This window comes from Pleurodeles waltl, chromosome 3_1 (genome assembly GCF_031143425.1).
Source record: "Pleurodeles waltl isolate 20211129_DDA chromosome 3_1, aPleWal1.hap1.20221129, whole genome shotgun sequence".
NCBI lineage: Eukaryota > Metazoa > Chordata > Amphibia > Caudata > Salamandridae > Pleurodeles > Pleurodeles waltl.
Window position 1 is genome coordinate 1,748,182,058 of NC_090440.1, and position 19,556 is coordinate 1,748,201,613.

The 19,556-nt window shown below is 45.1% G+C and overlaps 1 protein-coding gene across 1 annotated transcript in view; it reads right to left on the reverse strand.

The window, feature by feature from the left end:
• The window catches only part of UNC80 (unc-80 homolog, NALCN channel complex subunit), a 2,774,722-nt gene that overhangs the window by 684,365 nt on the left and 2,070,801 nt on the right, over nt 1-19,556 (reverse strand). The window contains exon 49 of the mRNA XM_069225668.1: nt 8,336-8,554. Coding sequence (XP_069081769.1) covers nt 8,336-8,554 — 219 coding nt within the window. The remainder of the gene's footprint in view (nt 1-8,335; nt 8,555-19,556) is intronic.

The window sequence follows — 19,556 nt, forward strand, 5'->3', positions numbered from 1 at the left end:
TGACTTGGCAGATGTAAAGGACAGGTACCCTGCATGCCAAAGCAGTAGTAGGGGCGGAACCCTGGTTGAATGGGCATGAAAAAGGTAGGCAGAGTGATACTCTGGCTGATATGAAAGGGGATGACAATTTTCGTCAGGAAAGAGGCACATGTCTGGAGAACCACTTTGTCAGGAAAAAAAGCTGTTGTAGGGTAGATGGACAGACAGAGCTTGAAGCTCACTGACACTGCTGTTGGATGTAAAAAGTGCCATGGAAACAGTTTTCGGGGTCAAGAGCCATAGAAAACAGCTGTGTAATGGCTCGAAGGGAGAACACATCAGAAACGTGAGGGCCAGATTGAGGTCCCACTGGGGTATCACAAAGGGGGTAGCAGGAAATAAGTGCTGTAAACCTTTCAGGAAACAAGTCACAACAGGTGAACTGAAAAGGAAGGTCGGTCTGGAAACCACGGGAAAGCCGAAATGACTGACAAGTAACACTCAGCATGCCCAGGGCAAGGCCTTAAAAGGCTAAAGATAAAACAAACAGCATTAACTCTGACACTGGTGCAGAAAGGAGGTCCACATCGCCTGTGAAGCACAATGCCACAAACCTACCCCAAATGGCAGATGCATGCAGTTTTGGTGGAGGCATGCCAGGCTGCCAAGATGACATCACAGACCTTAGCAGGGATATCAAAGACTCTCAACTGCTGCCACTCAAACTCCAAGAATGAAGATGTAGAGTGGGCAGGTTCGGGTGCAAGTTCCTGCCCTGATGCTGTGACAGGAGACCCACCCAAAGGGGTATCCTGATCAGAGGAATGATGTTCATGCTCGGTAGTTCAGGATATTATAGTCTCCGTACCCAATCCAGAGCCTCTAGGATGACGTGGCCCCATTCAGTTCTTGAGAACTTAGGAAAGGAATTGTATCAGTGGAAAGGCACAGAAGTCCTGAGTTCCATTCTAAACAGAATGCATCTCAAAGCAACATCATCTTTGGAAACTTGAACAAGCAGATATTTTGACATTGCACGTTCACGGTAGTGGCAAATACATTGAGCCAAGGCTCTCCCCATCCTTGGAAAAGGAATTGTATCAGTGGAAAGGCATAGGAGTCCTGAGTTCCATTCTAAACAGAATGCATCTCAAAGCAACAACATTTTTGGAAACTTGAACAAGCAGAAATGCTGACATTGCACGTTCACGGTGGTGGCAAATACATCGAACCAAGGCTCTCCCCATTCTTGAAAAAGACCTCCTGCCACATCTGTCTGTCGTCCCCATTCATCATCTACTAGGCTGAGTTCATCCACACTGGCATTCAAAGAGTCTGCCAGGTGCTACACCACCAGGAAAATGTCCTGGTGCTGCAGTCAAGCCCAGAGCAGCACAGCCTCTGGACACAGGGTCCACAACCCCACCCCACCCTGTTTGTTGCAATACCACATGGCAATGGTGATGTCTGTGATCACCTGAACCAGCCTCCCTTTGATAAATTGAAGGAAATCTTTCCAAGCCAAGCGGGTCGCTCTCAGCTCCAAAACATTGACATGAAGATGAGATTCTGCCATTGACCAGAGTCCTCTGATCTCCACCTCCTCCAAGTGGTTGCCCCAACTCAGAAGTGATGCATTGCTAACCACTGACAGATCTTGGTAGGGATTAGAGAGGGGTCTGCCCCTGGACCAATCAGGATTCGTCAACCACCATTGCAGGCCTTTTGCAGTCTGGTGTGAAATCTGGACCAGGTGTGGGAGATTCCTACTGCAGAGCCCACATATGACATCTGGTGGGCTTCACTAGTAGGATGCAGGAGGCCATCAGACCTAGCAGCCTGAGAGCTAGTCTCATTGAAATCCAGGATTGAGGCTGAAACATCAGGATCATAGCCAGAATAGCCTGAAATCTCAACTCTTGAGAATAGGCGCGGAATTGTAATATATCCAGAATGACCTTGATAAAAGGAAGCATCTGAGAAGGAGTCAGGTGTGACTTAGGGATGTTGATAGAGAACCCCAGTTAATTCAGGAGGTCCGCCAAAGTCTGGAGGTGGACGATGACTGCCTGGGGCGATCCTGCTTTCAGCAGCCAGTTGTCAAGATAGGAAAAGACTGGGACCCCGACCTCAGCAGATGGGCCTCAATCACTGCCATCACTTTTGTGAACAACAGAGGGGCACAGGTAAGGCCAAAAATCGAGTACAGGAAACTGGAAATGCTTGAGGCCCATCATGAACTGCAGGTAATGCCTGTGGGCTGACAGTGTGAGAATATGGAAATGAGTCTAAGCCCAGCGCTACTATCCAGTCTCCATGATGCAGCAAAGACAGAACCGGAGCCAACATGAGCATCCTCAATTTCTATTTCCTCAGGAGGTAGTTGAGAGGGCTCAAATCTAACATAGGACAAGCCCCTCCATCCTTTTTCTGCACCAGAAAGTTGTGGGAATAACAACCATGACCTACTTCTGGCACAGGCACCCTCTTGATGGCTACTTTAGACAAAAGAGACTGTATTTCCTGATGGTGCAGTGAGAGGTGGTCCTCTGTCAGCCTGAGATGGTGGCAAAAGCAGAGGGATTTCCACTAATGGAAGGGCATACCCCTTCCACACAATCTGAAGCACCAGTTTATCAGAAGTGACCACAGACATTGGGGCAGGCGGGGTCTGATCCTGCCACTAGTGGGATGGCTGTGTGAGGCAGAGGATTTAGTAAAGGGGATTAGAGGCTGTGGCTGCTGGAGGGTTTGGGGACTGGACAACTTGCTCGGTCTGACTCCTGTATCCTTTATGGGGTCTGAGGCCCTGTCCATAAAAAGTCTGGGCATGTTGATGTACTGGCAGGTACGGCTGATATAAAGGATGTCCATAGGTGTCTCAACCATGTCCATAGTAGTGGGGGAAAGGACTGCTAGGGAGTGTCGAGAGATATGGTGTTGACTCAGCTCTCCCGAAAGCTCTCGAACGCCATGCCTGCATTATTGCCAAGTATGCAGAAGCCACCGAAGGGCATGCTGATCAGAGAAGCCTGGACACCCAGTGGCCCACAAACAGGCATGAAGATGTACAGCCACTGCAGAGGCCATAGCTCTGCCTTGGCAGTCTTTTGTGTCCAGCCCTCATCTAATGACGAACTTCGCTGCATCCCGACCGTCCACGAGGGCTTGGTTGAGAATCGCACAGCCCCCCTGAGGTAGCATGGGAAGCAGTTGTGCAAACAAGTCCCACAATGCATGGAAGTAACTTCACTGAACGCAATGCTAGGCTGGCGGAAAAAATATAAGTGCTTTCCTTCCCACAGTTGTCCAGTCTCTTGTATTCCCTGTCCATTGATGTAAATGGGAACACATTTCAGCTGACCTTAACGGCTGAGGCCTGCACCACCAGGCTCCCAGGGGAGGGGTGCTGGGAGAGGAAGGCTGGGTCTAATGGGCAAGAAGATGGGGTAGCAATCATGTAGTGCATAGGAGTCCCTGTGCAAGGTTTGGCCGAGGCCTCCAGGAGAACATCGCTGAGGGCTTCACTAAAAGAAACCAAGGGCTCAGCCGAGCCTGTCCCGGGTGTAGCACCTCAATTAATCTGTTGGTCTTGACTTATATGGCTGGCAGCGGTAGGTCAAGGAAATCCGCTGTCTTTCCCATCACGGTTGTGAAGGATGGGCCTTCCTCTGAACCCGGGCCCGGAGGGAGAATCATGCCAGAGTCTGGGGAAGTGTTCAGCCCACTGGCATCACTCAGCTCCTCTTGACAGTTCTTGGTTAGATCAAGGTCTTCCCATAAAGGAACAAAGCCTTCCTTCTCATCTCCTTCTGCAGGGAGGAAGGGGCTATTAAGTGGTGGGACGTCCAGGGGTTGGTAGGGCCTGAATACTTCTGCCAATTACGTCAAGTAGCTTTGGGGCAGTACTGGCTTGAAGTGAGGGATAAGTAAGGACTTGTTGTTGTCCAGTGGTGCCAGAATGAAGGGAGCCACAGTGGAACAAGGCAACGTGTCGGTCTGGATCCCTGAGCACATCCAGAGTGCTCAGCTGGCAACAGGGGCAGACCCACTGGCGGTAACCCTTTTGGGACACCTAGGGCCTTCATGGGGCTTGAAAGCGCACCAGGGGGAGTCAGTGGCAAAAAGATGGTGTGCATAGTGTTGTAAAATTCCTTGGTGTTAGCATGGAGCAGGTGCTGAGACTGGCTCAGTTGGAGGAGTGTGGGAATGGGGCCTAGAAGCATAGTGTCTGTTGAATGGTGAATCTGAAGAGCCCTTCAACTTCTTTTTGTGCGTCTTAGACTTACGTAACTTGGATGAAGAGGTCTTTGAGAGCAAAGACGAGTGCCTCCGGTAACAACTCTAAGAACAGCCCCGAAAGTGGCCCCAATCATGGGGCAGAGAAAGGCACAGAGCCTTCTTTTACCACACAGCCATGAGCTCTATTGCCTGGTCGCGAAATGCCATAGGGTGCATCAACGTGCACTCAGCGCAGGCTTTGGAGTTGTGACTTGGCCTCAGGCACCAGAAACAGACCAAGTGGGGAGTAGACACAGACATTTGTCTGTGACATTTCCCACAAGGTTTAAACCCATTAGGTTTAGTAGGGGTCATGTCCATAGCCCACTAGGAACAATTGCTCAAAAAAGGGTTGACAAAGAGTCACAAAAAGTTGGCCAAACAATGACCAAGTAGCTCTGCGGATCTGTGCTGCTGGCATGGAAAGAAAGGAACTGATGTTAGTGCGCCGAGACGGTGTTTTTCAACGCCACCTAACAGTAGACATAATTACTGCTCAGTATTTTCCTGATCCTATCTGAAGGCTGCGGAATATTCTAAAGTGAAGAATTTTAGTTAGACATCTCTATCAGAATGAAAGGTTCAGTGATTCAAAGGGGGTGGGGAAGAGGACCTTAGGCTCCTGTACAAACGCGTCCCATAGGACTGCAACACGGCGAGGATGGACAAAACACTTCTTGTCCCTGTGCGAAGAAGTGCTTTCAGCCTGCGCCCAATGATGCAAATCAGTATGCCAGGACCTTATCAAAAGAGTGGTCAAGGACTTCCAACATCTAGTAAGAGCCCTTCCAGCAAGCAGGAGGGTGGGGTCCAAAAACCTAGTAGACAATTTAGCCTTTTTTGGTCGTGGATACATTCCCAGGAGGACAGAGCTGGGAGTGTCAGGGACTGAACTTTGAGTAACCTCCGCTACTCAGAGGCTCGGACCAAACGGGTCACAGCCTCGTGAAGCTCCAAATTATATGTTGGTGTAGTGTGGCATTTGGGGCATTGTGACATTATTGAGGGGAAAAGTTTCTGAAGTTTCAGTGGCATAATTTAGGACTATGTAGGCATGCATGAGTTTGAATCTGGCATTCCATTTGTACTCTAGCACAACTTGCCCCTCCTTATCATTAAAAATTTGGAGCTTCAATGTTGTGTTCATTTAAAAAAATGAAATAAAGTGCTACCATGTGTAAAAAAAAAAATAGGAGCATCTTTCACAGCCCAGCGGGCATCTCTTGCATTAGTAGGAGCCATCATGGCTGAAAGTTTGACGGACGGCTCAGCCAAAATAATGGAGCATAACAGCAAACCTTCAATATTTATTTAATTTTCAAAAACAAAATCATAAAGCAGGATTTTCTTTTTGAAAAAAAAAAAAAAACATAACCCCTCCCTTGCTATGGGAGATTTCTCCCACGGCATGGGGGTAATTTAAACGTTTTTACCTCCCCTTACTGCCAGGTTTTACCAGGCGGTGACAGGCAGCGAAAATTAGCCATTTGACAGCCCACTCTAAATCAGGCAGGCAGTCAGATGGCTAAACCTCCGACAACCCTTACTCTGTCACGCCGTTGGAAGTGTATCTCAGTAGCACAGACGCCGACATACTTCAGTTCCGCCTGCCTCTAAATGAGGCGGGCGCAACTTTAGCTTGCTGAGAGGGTACTCTGTTGCCTTTTTCGCTGAAGTACCTTGTCTGACAAAATTTAAATCAGGCTCTAGGCCTGCATGTTTCCAGATCGCAGTGTACAGCAAGGTAATCATACTAGCAACCTATGCACTGGAACACAGTTACAATTATAATCTGTAAAATTACTAGGTTCACAGATCTTGAAGTTAAAAGGGCTGGCTGAATAAAAGGAAAATGCTTGTCACTATGAGGTCTGTTCCCTTAGATTCCTCGATAGGTGGAAGAAAGGCCAAACATTTTTGTCTCTGCCTTACGTTACCCTCCTACAGTGCCAATGATTCTACAACTTGACAATCAAATATTTAACCTACCGCCGGCCTACACTTTCTTAATGCAGGCCTTGAAATAACTGGGACTGAAGCATGTTTTTTCTCAAACTTGTATAGGCCTCACGAAATGGAAAAACTGGGTTCATCCTCGGGGGCTCTGAACAAAATATCAGCCACCATTTCATTAACTGTCACCTTTGGTACTTGCAGAAGCAGCTTTCTATACACGTAATATATAATGTGCAATTATAAGGAGAGATAGTAAGCACTATAGTATTTTACACAGTTTGAGGTGTCATATTGAAACCCCTTGCTTCCTGCAAGTCCTCTATTTCCATACGTATATCTCAGTGTTTAGAATAATAACCTCCCCGAGTAGCCAATATCAGAAGAACCAGAGTGATCAGAAATAAAAAAAATATAGAGTAGTGTACATTTAGCCCATCCTACTTACACCAGTCTTGTGTTAAGTGTGATACAGTAACAAGCCACACCATTACAGCAAATCAAGATAACTCTCAAAATAGGTCATGCTGCAGTGACGGGAGTCCATCTTTGATATCATCGAACTACACTGGCCAAATTATTTCGAAGGTGTCTTATTATACTGACAAAACGATGAAACCCACTTTAACCTAAAATAAATGTGCATTCCAAAGTCCAGATAACCTTTGGCAATGAAGTTGAAACCAAGTGAACGGGCACGGAGTGGTACCCGTGTTCTATGGCTGGTGCAAGATGAGGTCCACTTAATATTCTGGGATATAAACTGCTAGAGCTGAACCTGTGATAATATAAATAACTTGCTGACTTCCACCTTGTCTGCTAGGATGGATTAAAATCTAAAGATCTTGCAGAAACATATTCATGAAAAAGAGGCAGGTCTGCATTGCCTGCAACGGTATGACTAGCAACACATTTATATATTTATATACTTCAGAAAAGAAAAAAACTCTACAAATGGATATGTCCTTAGCCTGGCTGCGTTTCCTATTTGTGTACTTTTTCCAGCGCCAAGATATCCTTTGCGGAGTGAACGTTCATCTTTATAAAAACAAGTAAATAAAATAAGTTGTAATATTTTGCACACATTCATTCTAAAGTTAGCTGCATTCTATTTAGGTGGAGTTGCAAGGAAGAGGTTAATGCGTTCTGCTGCTCTTACATGGAGTTTTGTGCTTCTTCTTAAAATACATTATTTGCATATTGAACAGGAACACAGAAACAAGAAAATGATTTAAACTCTATTGTCTGAATCTAATCTCAGCAACTAGAAAATTTGTGCGAGGAAATCAATATAGATTCCCCCGTAAAATGTTTGTTTATTGGGCTCTAAAATCATACATCATATGTGGATACATCCCGGCTATCATTCAGGCCTAGGATCATGGCAGGTTGTGTACGGGTGTTTTTTTCGCTACTCACCCATCGTCATCCATCACTACTTCCGTATAATGTAGAAATGCAAGTAGCCCCTCGAACACCAGTCCCAAAATAAGGGAAATGGAATACACTGCCACATAAGATTGAATCATTTTAGCTTCTTTTAATGAATTCAAGACGTCACAAATAAATAATATTTTAGAAACTACTCAAGACATTTGAATTGTGGCCTGGAAGAAAGAAAATTACTTAAGAGGGTCCAACAGCAAAAACATTCCTACACATTGTGGCGTACAGGCACTGTGGCCACGCTATATACAAAAGCAAAGCAGAAATAGATGTTCAGGAGAAGAGGCATTCTAATTCTAGCACTGGTTTATCTTTCCTAGTTTTGAAACTATGTTTCAAGTGTGATAATTTGTAGTATGGATAGTTGACATGTACTATGGGTCAAGAGCCAATTGCTACTCAGTGGGGATATGGGAGGTTTCCATACATTTGCAAATTCCTTCTATCTTACTCACGTGGACTTCATACTGCTAACGGGAATGGAAATCTACCACTTTATAATATGATGTGGGCTTTGACACTTGTAAACTAGCCTATCATTTTGTTTTTCCATCAAAAAGCTTCTTCATTCTTCAACTTGACCACTGTCCATTCTTAGCTGACACCTCTTAGTACAAATGTACTTTTTACAGACATTTAATTAGCAACTAGATACATTTCTTTTCATCACCGGTACCTCATATGCGACTTTACATCAAGAAGTTCCAATGATGTAACTCGGGGCTCTCCACAAAGATTCTGAAGTATTTTCAGACGCGGGCCACAGTGTTTGTAGAACTCAGTACATATGTTTAGGAGGGATTCGCGAGGTCTTCTGAACTCCTCACGAGCTATTCTTTCATCAAGCTCCTCCCGAGGCAGCCCCTGGCCTTCTTCCAATAGGTGGAGGTTATCCCTAGAGAATAAAATTTAGAAAAATGTTGTCAACCAGACCATGCTGCTTCATTAACATCAAATTTTTAAATAATGAAGTGATGGACAAACAAAATCAGCAAGATCAGATCCAAAGCAGAACCCCAAAACCATTCTCTAGCTTTACAAGCATGTCAAGCCCTCATACTCTAATTAAATGGGCAAATCCACAAACACACAAGTATACAACACTTAATAACACTGTGACAGAGCTAAGCTGTCATTAGTCCTTAATCATTCAAACCTTCCAAAACATAGCTGCATGTTTTTAAATTGCTTAACTGCTAGACTTATAGGGCTCCTCCATAATCTCAGTACTAAGCCCTTTTTGGATGTTAGGAGTAGCTGATATTTAAAGTTTCTTTTTTTCCATAACAGGTATGAATGCCAAATTTGTGTCTTTTTTCCCAACAGCTCGTGGATTCTAAAAGTGCCCATGGGTTGTAGATTCTCCTAGAGTGAACCGAGAAAATAGTAAAAATATAGCTTCATTTTGGTATTTATAGGAACAATGGGAAAGTGTTGTGCATGAAAGCGTGTTTTTTTCCTAAAAAAATCAACAAAGGGTTTGCTGTGCTAGGTTTGTGCTTGATGGGCGGCTCACGCCACTTTGATTTATTTTTAGGTGTTGGCTACAAAGTGCATGCGCTGTCTTTTCAAGACTATTTTCATTTTACAGTGGGTTTAGAGTCCGTCTGTTGCTCACCAATTGTTGGCTTGATTGGCACTCATCTTTACAGCCTTGTAATTGGTCATTACTACAGGCCTAGCACCATTTTTGTTCCTGTTAGCAGCTCAGGGACCAAGCACGGATTGATTCAACTTAATCAGTGCCTGTCCGCTGATCCCGACATGATTGAGGTACTTCTTTTTAACTTCTAGGGCCCTGCAAACAGAAGATTTGTGACTGGCAAACTCGTGCCCAGCAGGACAAACAAAAGTGCTAAGTTTTATTTTCTATAGTTAACCCATTTCTTTTATTTTGCCAAGTCTTAATTTCTCACTTTGCATTCATGTATTGTTTTTACTCGTGGGCACTGACGAGTATCTAGTTCTATATATTGCAAAGCAACATTGTTTCTTTCTCATGTGTAATTTCCAAAATTATGCTTTAACACATAATCGCATAGTACACTACAATTCACTCCACTCCAATCCATGCCAATCCACCTCAGTTCACCCACAACAATCCACCCCACTCAATACACGCCACTCAATCCAGTCCACCTCAGACCAATCTGATTCACCCAGACCAATCCATTCCACCCCTCTCCAAGCCAAACCACTCACCCCAATTCACGACACTCCAATCCTCCCAAACCACCCTACCAATCCAACACAGTCTGCCTCACTCCAAACCAAAACAATCAGCCCCACTCCAACCTGACCTGCTCCAATCTGAAACAATCTGGCCAGCCCCAATCCAAAACAATCTGACCCACTCTTATACAAAACAATCCAACCTGCCCCACTCCAATCCAAAACAATCTGCCTTACTCCAATCTGCCCCACTCCAACCCAAAACAATCTGCCTCACTCCAATCCAAAATAATCAGTCCCACTCCAATCCAAAATAATCTCGCCCACTCCAATCCAAAACAAGATGCCTCACTCCAATATGCCCCAATCCAAAGCATTCCGCTCTACTCCAATCCAAAGCCATCTGCCCAACTCCAATCCAAAACAATGTGCCCAACTCCAATTTAAAAAATCTGCATCACTTCAATCTAAAACAATCTGCTCCAGTCTAATCCAAAATAATCTGCCCACTCCAATCTGCCCACACCAATCCACAACAATCTGGCCCACTATAATCCAAAACAATTTGCCCCATTCCAAGCTGTCATACTCCAATCCAAAACAATCTGCCCTACTCCTATCCACCCCACTCCAATCCAAAACAATCGCCCGACTCCAATCCAAAACAAGATGCCTCACTATAATATGCCCCATTCCAATATGCCTCAATCCAAAACATTCTACCTACTCCAATCCAAAACCATCTGCCCACTCCAATCCAAAACAAACTGCCCCACTCCCATCCAAAACAAGCTGCCCAGCTTCAATAAAAAAATCTGCACCACTTCAATCCAAAGCAATCTGCCCTAGTCTAATCCAAAATAATCTGCCCACTCCAACCTGCCCCACACCAATCCACAACAATTCACCCCACTGCAATAAAAACAATCTGCACCACTCCAATCCAAAACAATCTGCCACACTCTAATCTAAAACAATCTGTCCACTCCAATCTAAAAATATCTACCTCACTGTAATTTGGTGCACTCCAATCCAAAACAATCTGCCCCACTTTGATCAAAACAGTCTGCCCCACTTCAATTCAAAACAATCTGCCCCACGCCAGTCCAAACCAATCTGTCTCACTCCAATTCACTCCAATCTGCCCTACTCTAATCTAAAACAATCATTCCCACTCCACTCTGCTCCCAGGCAATGAAAAACAATCTGCCCCACTCCGATCTGCAACACAAAAGGATGATGGACGGAGTGCTGAACAATGCAAACACTCACCCCCAGTCACAGATCTGGGTTTAATCCATCGTTCTTTTGCACACAATGCCACCCCAGTTTGGACCCAGCCATTTGCAAATCAGTTATGACCCTGTTCCTCATGGGAACAGTCCAGCCCGAACTGCCAAACCAGGTCCTCCCTGGACCAGAAACAAGCATCCTGGGACCGGTTTCAGGGTATCACCCTTCATCAGCCAGGCTAGCTTGAATCCAGTGGCACAGTGAGCATGGGACCAACGTCTGGGCATACCCTTCCCACTTAGGACAACTTTAGCAACACAAAACGATGATGGACGGAGTGCTGAACAATGCAAACACTCACCCCCAGTCACAGATCTGGGTTTAATCCATCATTCTTCTGCTTACCATGCCACCAGTGGGGCACAGAGCTGTTTAGGACGGAGAGCAAGCACTTCGGACCTGTTGTCATCTATTCTGTGGGCTTTAACCATGGCCCTCTCACGCCCATCACTTTCATTTGTTCGTGGATTTACCTTTCAAAATTCCCTTATTTTATTTATCAAAGGCATGCATACGTCATGCCTTTTCCGGTGGTTAGCCCTCCTCAAGAGCACCGACCAACTAATGTTAACATACGCAGCATCCATGTTTTGCGCATGGTTTCTGGACTATTTCTTTAATTTTTAGGTCAAGCTTCTCTAAGGTTTCCCCCTTTGCGCTCCATCGCGCTTTCAAGTCTTACACAGCGGGAACTCGATCGGCCTTATTGGAGTGATTTGATGTTGTAGTTCTTCCAGGAATGTCACACATTGAGGTTGCAGAAACATGTAATAGTTTGTTTTTGTTCTGGCTACAGAGGGCAAACGTATGCTGCTTTTTTTGCTGGACAGACTGGCTACAGTAGTTTTGTAATTGATATGGCCAGGTGGGAGCGCTGCTTAGGAGACTAGATCCCACATAGTAAAGCAGTCTTACACTGCCCTCGCCAAAGCCTCCCTCGTAACACTGGTTATATTGGGTTTCACATGTAGCACTGCCTATCAAATAAACTGACTGCTTTAGTAAGTTAGCCATGTGGGGTAGTGCACAAAGTACAGACAGTAGCATGCAGAGCACCAGATAGTCACTGAGTGGCTGGCTCAATCTTCCATTGAGTTGCACTGAGTTGGTAATTAAGTTGAAGCTTCCCGGCTTGGTAGCAAGTGCAGCTCTGAAGGAAATTATTGATGATCCACTAATGCGAGTTTTGCCCATGCCTGTGTTTTGAAAGGTGTTTCTTGGCATGAGCAGAGTGCCTGCAATGTCAATACCCTGTTTATTAAAGAGGTGTGTTTGTCCCTTGCGTGCATGGTGCACACCTCTCTGACCTGCAATCTGTGATCTGTCACTACAAATCAACACCTTATTGCATGGTCTACCGTGCACACCACTCTGACCTGCAATCTGCGATCTGTCACAACAAATCAACACTTTGTTGCATGGTCTACCTGCTGACACCTTGTTTGTCACTTTATGATTCTCATTCTCTCGGTCTCTGCATTTCTTTCCTTTTATCTTCTCCCTCGCTTTCACTCGCCATATTCTTTTCCCTGCCACAGCCCCTATTTGTTTCTTCTGATTTGTTTGTGACTTGGGTTCACTTTGTGCCTCTTCTCCATTAATCCCCTCTTTAATTCTTTCTCTGTCCCTCACATCCTCTTCCTCTTCTCTGAAGTTTAAACCCTTTATTTCTTCCTGTCTAAGTTATCACCCTCTCGGTCATAAATCTGTCCGCTCACAGATGACACTTAACAGTGCATATAAATGCAGCAGTAAGAACTGTAATTGTTTTCGTCAGGTCGAAGTCAAATCGATCGCGATTAATAGAATTTCTCTTTAAAAACTTGGCAGTCACGTTGCCAGTTGCAGCTGGCAACTGGGAAAAGTGGTGGGCGTGGGGAATAAAACACAAATTAAAAAAATATTTTAAATAAACTTACATGAACCTCGCCGCCGCACTCCAGACACCCAGCCTGCCCTCTGGCCAATCATGACGTTGCTCAAAACAGCGCTATAATTGGCTGGAGCGCCCTGGCTAGGTGCTCCAACACAGACTGGGAGCCTGGGCTTGCTCTCTCCAACCCGGCAACACAGTGCTGGGTTGGAGAGAGCTCTTGTGAGCATGTGTGTTTGGCAGCCTGCGACGGCCAGCCAAACATATATGCGCACTGAGGGGAGTGCTCTGTGCACTCCTGCCAGTGCTCGTCACCCCCATGGCTCTGCCCCTTTAAAAATGAAATGATAATAAACATTGTTTATTATTGTTTTATTTTTAAAGGGTTGCAGATCCTGCTGCTGGCGGGTGGGGGTGGGGAGAGGTGTAGGGACGATCCTCCACCACAGCGGAAGAGCCACCCCTGCACATTGCAAGACCTATCCTTTTGGGCAGGTCTACTAGCCCTTTAGTTATATGCAGGGCCACTAGAATTATGTGGCAAAAAGGACCAAAATATGCAGCAGTGTTGACCAATTAATGTGGCAAAAGAAGTCCAGTTATAAATTTACAATGGCAATAGCTCCAACTCAAGTAAATGTGAGAACTATTGGATTGGAAATGCTTGTTTTTTATGGCTCTCTGGGCGAAGGCCCGCGACCATAGGGAGCTCAAGGGGCCGGAGCGCAAACCACGCTGAGGCCCTGAACAAAAAACGAGCTGGATGGGGCGCGCAAACAACAAGATGGCAGGGGACCGGAAGTGGCCCCCGCAAAAGCATGCACCCTGCTTCCCCCCTTTTCTAGCCCTGTCGCAAGTGGGGCACAGGGCGGAAACGGAAAGGGGGGGCAAGGAAGGAGCGATGGCCCGATGGGCCCAAAGCATTTTTCAAAAGTATCCCCAACATGCCCTGAAGGCAGAAGTGGGGTTTAAAAAGGAGCTGCCCAGCACAGAACCCCTATGCATATCGAGGGAGGCCGGGCAGCAAATTAAGAAGGACACCCACCCACACCTAACACTAAGCACCCACAGGGTCGCAGGCTGGGTCAAAAGATAAGTGGACAGTGGCGAAAGGAGAGATAAAGAACAACAAAAGCCACACCCAACACAGCAGGATGGCAGGGCTACTTACCTTGGGATGCCTCACAGTAGGTTAAGGCAGTCGGGGAGGTACTCAGAAGCACGGCACTCGCAGCTCGGGTCCGCCGGAGAGCTGGACCCAAGGACTAAACAAGGTAGTGAGTTAAGCCTAAAGGGAAACGAGTACCCTGCTACATAAAAATTAAGTAAACGGCAAAGGACCAAAAGGTGAGACTGATTGAAAGCAAAAGAGTGAAGGGCATTTAACAGGAAATTTATCATCAAATATAAGGTTGTTAAGATACAAAGCGATGTATGACACAAATGTACCAATGTGAATCACAAACCCAGGGTCTTTAACCTCAGGGGAGATATAGCGTTTATGACAACCTCTAATTGCTTATAACAATGATATGACATAATGATTTATGGCCCTCATAAAAGCAGAGCGGACATGCTGTAAACCGACATTTAATAAAACTGCGGCCAACATTTTCCAAACAAATAACCAACTGTTGTATTATATAGTCATTGAGGGAATGTGCCGTCTGGAGAGGTTTTGGGCCCGGCTCAACTACGGCACATCAGAAGGTCGATCAGTCACTGACTAGTGCCAGGCTGTCTTCGGGTCGGTCTGGGTGTTACTGCCCACAGAGCTGATAACTATAAGCAGCAGAGGCTGAGGCGGCCTTGGAGATCTGCTGGCGGCTGGCCTTAAAAGTGCAGCACGTTCTTCGCGGTGCTCAGAGAGAGAGGCTGCTTGCCTCTGTACAGCTTCCTGCTGGACACAACACTGGCGGCTGGTCTAAGACCAGAGGGTCCTAGATGATGGTGGTACAAACATGCCAACATTTTAAAAGAGGAAAGTGGAAGATTTTAAGACAGTAAACGGAAGAATGTGTTTCTCCCGTTGACTTCCATTGAAGCAGATGTAGTTTCGGATGGGAGACAGCCAAATAGTCATTTTTGGTTTAAAAAATCGGGAGTCTCCTGTCTTTATCCTGTCTCTAGGCAAGTATGTGGTGGCTGCTAGGGCTAAAAATAATAGTGTGGCCAACCGCCAGACAAGATAGGGACCCCCTTCACTTGACCAAAGAGAAGGTGAGTTCCTAACTAAAAGTTGATTCAACGTGAGTCTACAATTATTAGCTCGAGTGTGGGGGAGGTCTGGGAGGCCCGAAGGGAGGAGTGGGGGTCATTTTGCTGTGTAGCGTGGTGGCTGCTTTTGTTTTATCAGAGACACGGCTGCCTGCAGCGCTGCTTAGCTAATCGACTTTAGGTCACTGATGCAGACACAATCACTAAAATGCGTCAGTCTAACCCTTAATGCACCATACTTGTCAGGGCTGCAAAACAGTGGAATATGAAACTAGGGTAGATGTTAATCATTTTGACACAAACATTTGAAATTCTGGCCTATCAAATATGAGTACTGCTGGTGTTTTTTTTTCAGCAGATCTCCAATAAAAAATAATGAGATGTCTGCAGAGACACATCTATGTGTCATTCATTTTGTATGAATTGGCTACGAATGCCACCCTCAAGAATAAAAAAAAGCTACATAAATATTGCTGTTAGTTTCTATTCTGTGTAAAATTGATAAAAAATTGTAATACCTTTCCTTTCAAACGGAAGGAAACTTGTAACCTTTGTTCTCCACCATGGGAACCTTAGTTGAAATCGTAAACAGTGAATAGACCTATTTATGTGTCTGATCCTGGAGGTCCTAAACCATAAGTATATAGAGGATATACAGCAGATAATCATGTAATGTGATCATATATTGCCATCACAGGATTCTGGAGATATTATAAACCACAAGGGGTCCTGGTTTCTTAATGTCACTAGAACCCTGATGTGGCGATACATGACCATCTTACATATTACCCATTATGTGTTTGTTACATTACATATTTATTTTAAGGCAGTTAGCTTCAAAATGTATTTTTTATAATTAGGAAATGTTTATTGACAATAAATAAGAAATACTGGACTATACTCTTTTGCTGCATGCAATAAAATAAGAAAACAATACTTAATTATGCAGTTAAGAATTTAGAATTTTGGGAAAACCCTCCGAGTTGTTAAAATCACATTTTGTCTGCACGGGACATCACGCACAAACATTGGGAGGAAATCAAAAGAACAAATGGAAAAAGAAGGCTGAACCAGTAGGAGACCCAATGCTACATTACTCGTAAGTGGGCGTGTAAGCTTGCCTACCTCTAAATATTTATCAAGATAATAAAAGAAAAAGGCCTTTCCCCTTACCACTTTGGCCTAGTGAAGATGGGGGGCAAAAGGGGGTGGCTAACCACAGACCCTCCCCCGCCTTTCTCAACAGCAATAGTATTTAATATGCTTCTTTTCCTGCCTTGACTAAGACCAAGTTGGAGGCAATGGTTCCTGTGCCCTTCCGCCTAGCCGAAGGATGGGAGAGCAATTTCAAGTTTTATTGGGAGGCTGCCCCGGTGTGTGTATCCTCCCCCTTGTGCTAGGTGAGGGAGGAACGGTATTCCAATCAATCGCTCTTGGGTACGTTTTGGCCGCTCCTTTGTGGAAGGCATGACTGCGTATGCAATAGAGGTATGGATCAACTGCCATCATCCACAGCTCTGTTCCAAATTAGGGAAGGGAGTGGGTGAACATCTTTAATGCCCCCCTTCCCAAGAAGTGGTTTATATTAAACAAGATCCCCCAGGCAGAGTATTTTTTAAATGTCTCAGGGTGGTCCTGGACATTGAGAGGGATTTGTTTAAGAAAACTGAGCCAGGGAGTCAGGATGTGTAAAGAGACATCCCACTAATAATCTGACTTAATTCCTTTGAAAATACATTTCCAGAGTGTTCAAAAACATCAGGAGAGATTTAAAGAAATGCCAAAGCCATGAGGTTTGGTTTACATTTTGAGTTCTAAGCCAGACCTATTGAAGAGTGTTGCAGTACACGTGGTTGGCCATGTGTGGGGCTGGACATACTACTCCATCTCTGAGCTGGAGTAAATGTACTTCTTTTTTGGGTCCTTTTTGGCGCAGTAACTTTAGAAGTGCAGTTTATGAACAGCAATGGGCTTACTCTTTTGTGAGTGGGTTCTTGTCCCTCCTTTAAACTCCTCTCTAACCTTTACTAAGCACTGCATTGCTCCACCCTAAATAGCTCTCATTTAGTGGTAAGCATGCCCCTTTTTCGAGACACCTTCCCTGGCTCCTTCCACATTTACTACTAAGTAATAAACTTACATTTTGAGTATCTCCCCACAGAAAAGATAGCAGAAGCAGAGATTTACACTTGTAGATTTGTGAACTGAAGTTTGTAGTACGCAAGTAGAACTACTGTTGAACTACTTTCCGTAGGACAAAATACAGTTTGTGAATCTGGTCCAATATTTTTATATTCAATTAACTTAACACTGTATTTGGCAAACCCACACTATGAACAGTCTTCAAGCCTGCAGCCTGTCCTTATTCCTATCATCCTATATAAAAGCACTTTTGGCCATGAGCAGCTGGGGATTGACAGAGGTCCTGTCCTGCGACCAGGCCCAGCACCTAACCCAGTGTGCTGTCAACATACATGGCCTTCAGGAGGGTACAACGGGATTGCCAGCAAGCTCCTGTGCCCACCTCCTATGTGGGCCATCACTGCACATGCAGTTTTCAACTAAGCCATGTTCTGCTTTCTTAGCCTTAGTGCAGTTCCATGAAATAGCAACAAGTTATTAAAAATCACAGGCTTACTACCACCTCCCCTTCTGATTTATGCTCTCTTCTCAGATCTGCACAACCATGCATGGGGCTCAATTAACTAATCTTCTGACAACTTTCGTGGAGATTTATCAAACAGATTTGAAAGCAAAACTAAAAATGTTTGTCCTCCCTTAACTTTGCCCTCAGTACATGACATACCAACAGTATACTTTACACTATAAGGCCCATATTTAAACTTGGTTTGCGCTGAATTAGTGTCATTTTCTTTTTTACTCTAATTCAGCGCAAACCTAACTTCATATTTATACTTTAGCGCTAGACACGTCTAGCGCAAAAGTTATGGAGTTTATGTAATTTTTCTGGAGGGGAAAACCTACTTGCGTCAATGCCTCTCAACAGTGTAGCGTCATCATTTGGCGCACAAGCCCCGGTTTCCCATATGCCTCCCCGACCCTGTTAGCGTCCTTTCCAAGAACGCTAACAGGGCCTTAGCGCCGGCTAGCGCCATTCCATAAATATGGTGCCGAGCCGGCGTCATGGAATGGCGCTAGCAGGAGCTATAACTCTTGACGCAAACTTGCCCTAACGCAGGTTTGCATCAAAAATCTGCCCCTCAATGTCTGACACATTTTATGCTTATTCGTCAAACAGCGGCAATGTTGTCAGCAAACTGAAAAGGTAGCGGCTATTTACCTCTCCACTGGCCGGGGGTCAAATTGTACATCATCTCAAGTCTATGGTCTGCTAAACAGCGGCGATCATGTACTATTTTGGGGGCCGCTGGATAAATAGTAGAGATTTTGTACAATTTGCCCAGTGGCAGGGTAAATAGCCACTTCTAATCAAGAAACATCTTTTCAATGTAAACTGCAGCTCAAGCATACAATATTCAAAAAGACATGCTAAATTCATAGAAACATGCACATCAAAGAATGTATTTCTAAACATTCAAATTTGGTGGATAAGTTACTTATCTTCTGTGACACCTCATCTGGTAGAGACAATATTTAGTTGCAGATTCCTAACCTTATAATTTCCCCATGCGTCAATCTGGATCTGGAGGTTTTTCTTGAGCAGTACCCCTGCGTGCTGTTAAGTAGCGTCGACTGGCTTCACGTTCATCATCAATATCGTCTGTGCTGGATATGACATTGTGGGTCCTATGTAAGAGCCCCCCGGAGCTCTGACGTCAGTTTCTCTTCACAACTTTCCACGCTACAAGAGCAGAGCCATGAAGAACACTGACAACTGGTTCATAAACCCTAGTGCCTGGAAAGGGGGAGTCCCTGTCCCTAGAAACCAGTTTGCAGAGAGGGGAGGATGGTGGGTTGGTAAGGAATCTGCAACTAGATATTCTCATTACCAGATAATGCGTTACAGAAGACAAGTAACTTGTCAATGTGATACAGACATCTAGTTGCAGATTCCTTACCTGAGAACAAATACCCAAGCAATACCATACCCAGAGGTGGGTCCGCAAACTAAGATCATACTAAATAGTCCTGCAGGACCGAACGGGAAAAGTGCCTGTCCCTCCGGCCCTGACTGTCCAGGCATTAGTGTTTAGTGAACATGTGCAGAGATGCCCACATTGCCGTCTGACAGATGTCAAGAACTGGAACTGCACGTGCTAATGCAGTGGTTGCAGCTTTTGATCGGGTAGAATGAGCACACCAACCCTCCAGGGACTGCTTCTTGGCCAGTGCATAGCAGATCTTAATGAAGAGGGTGAAC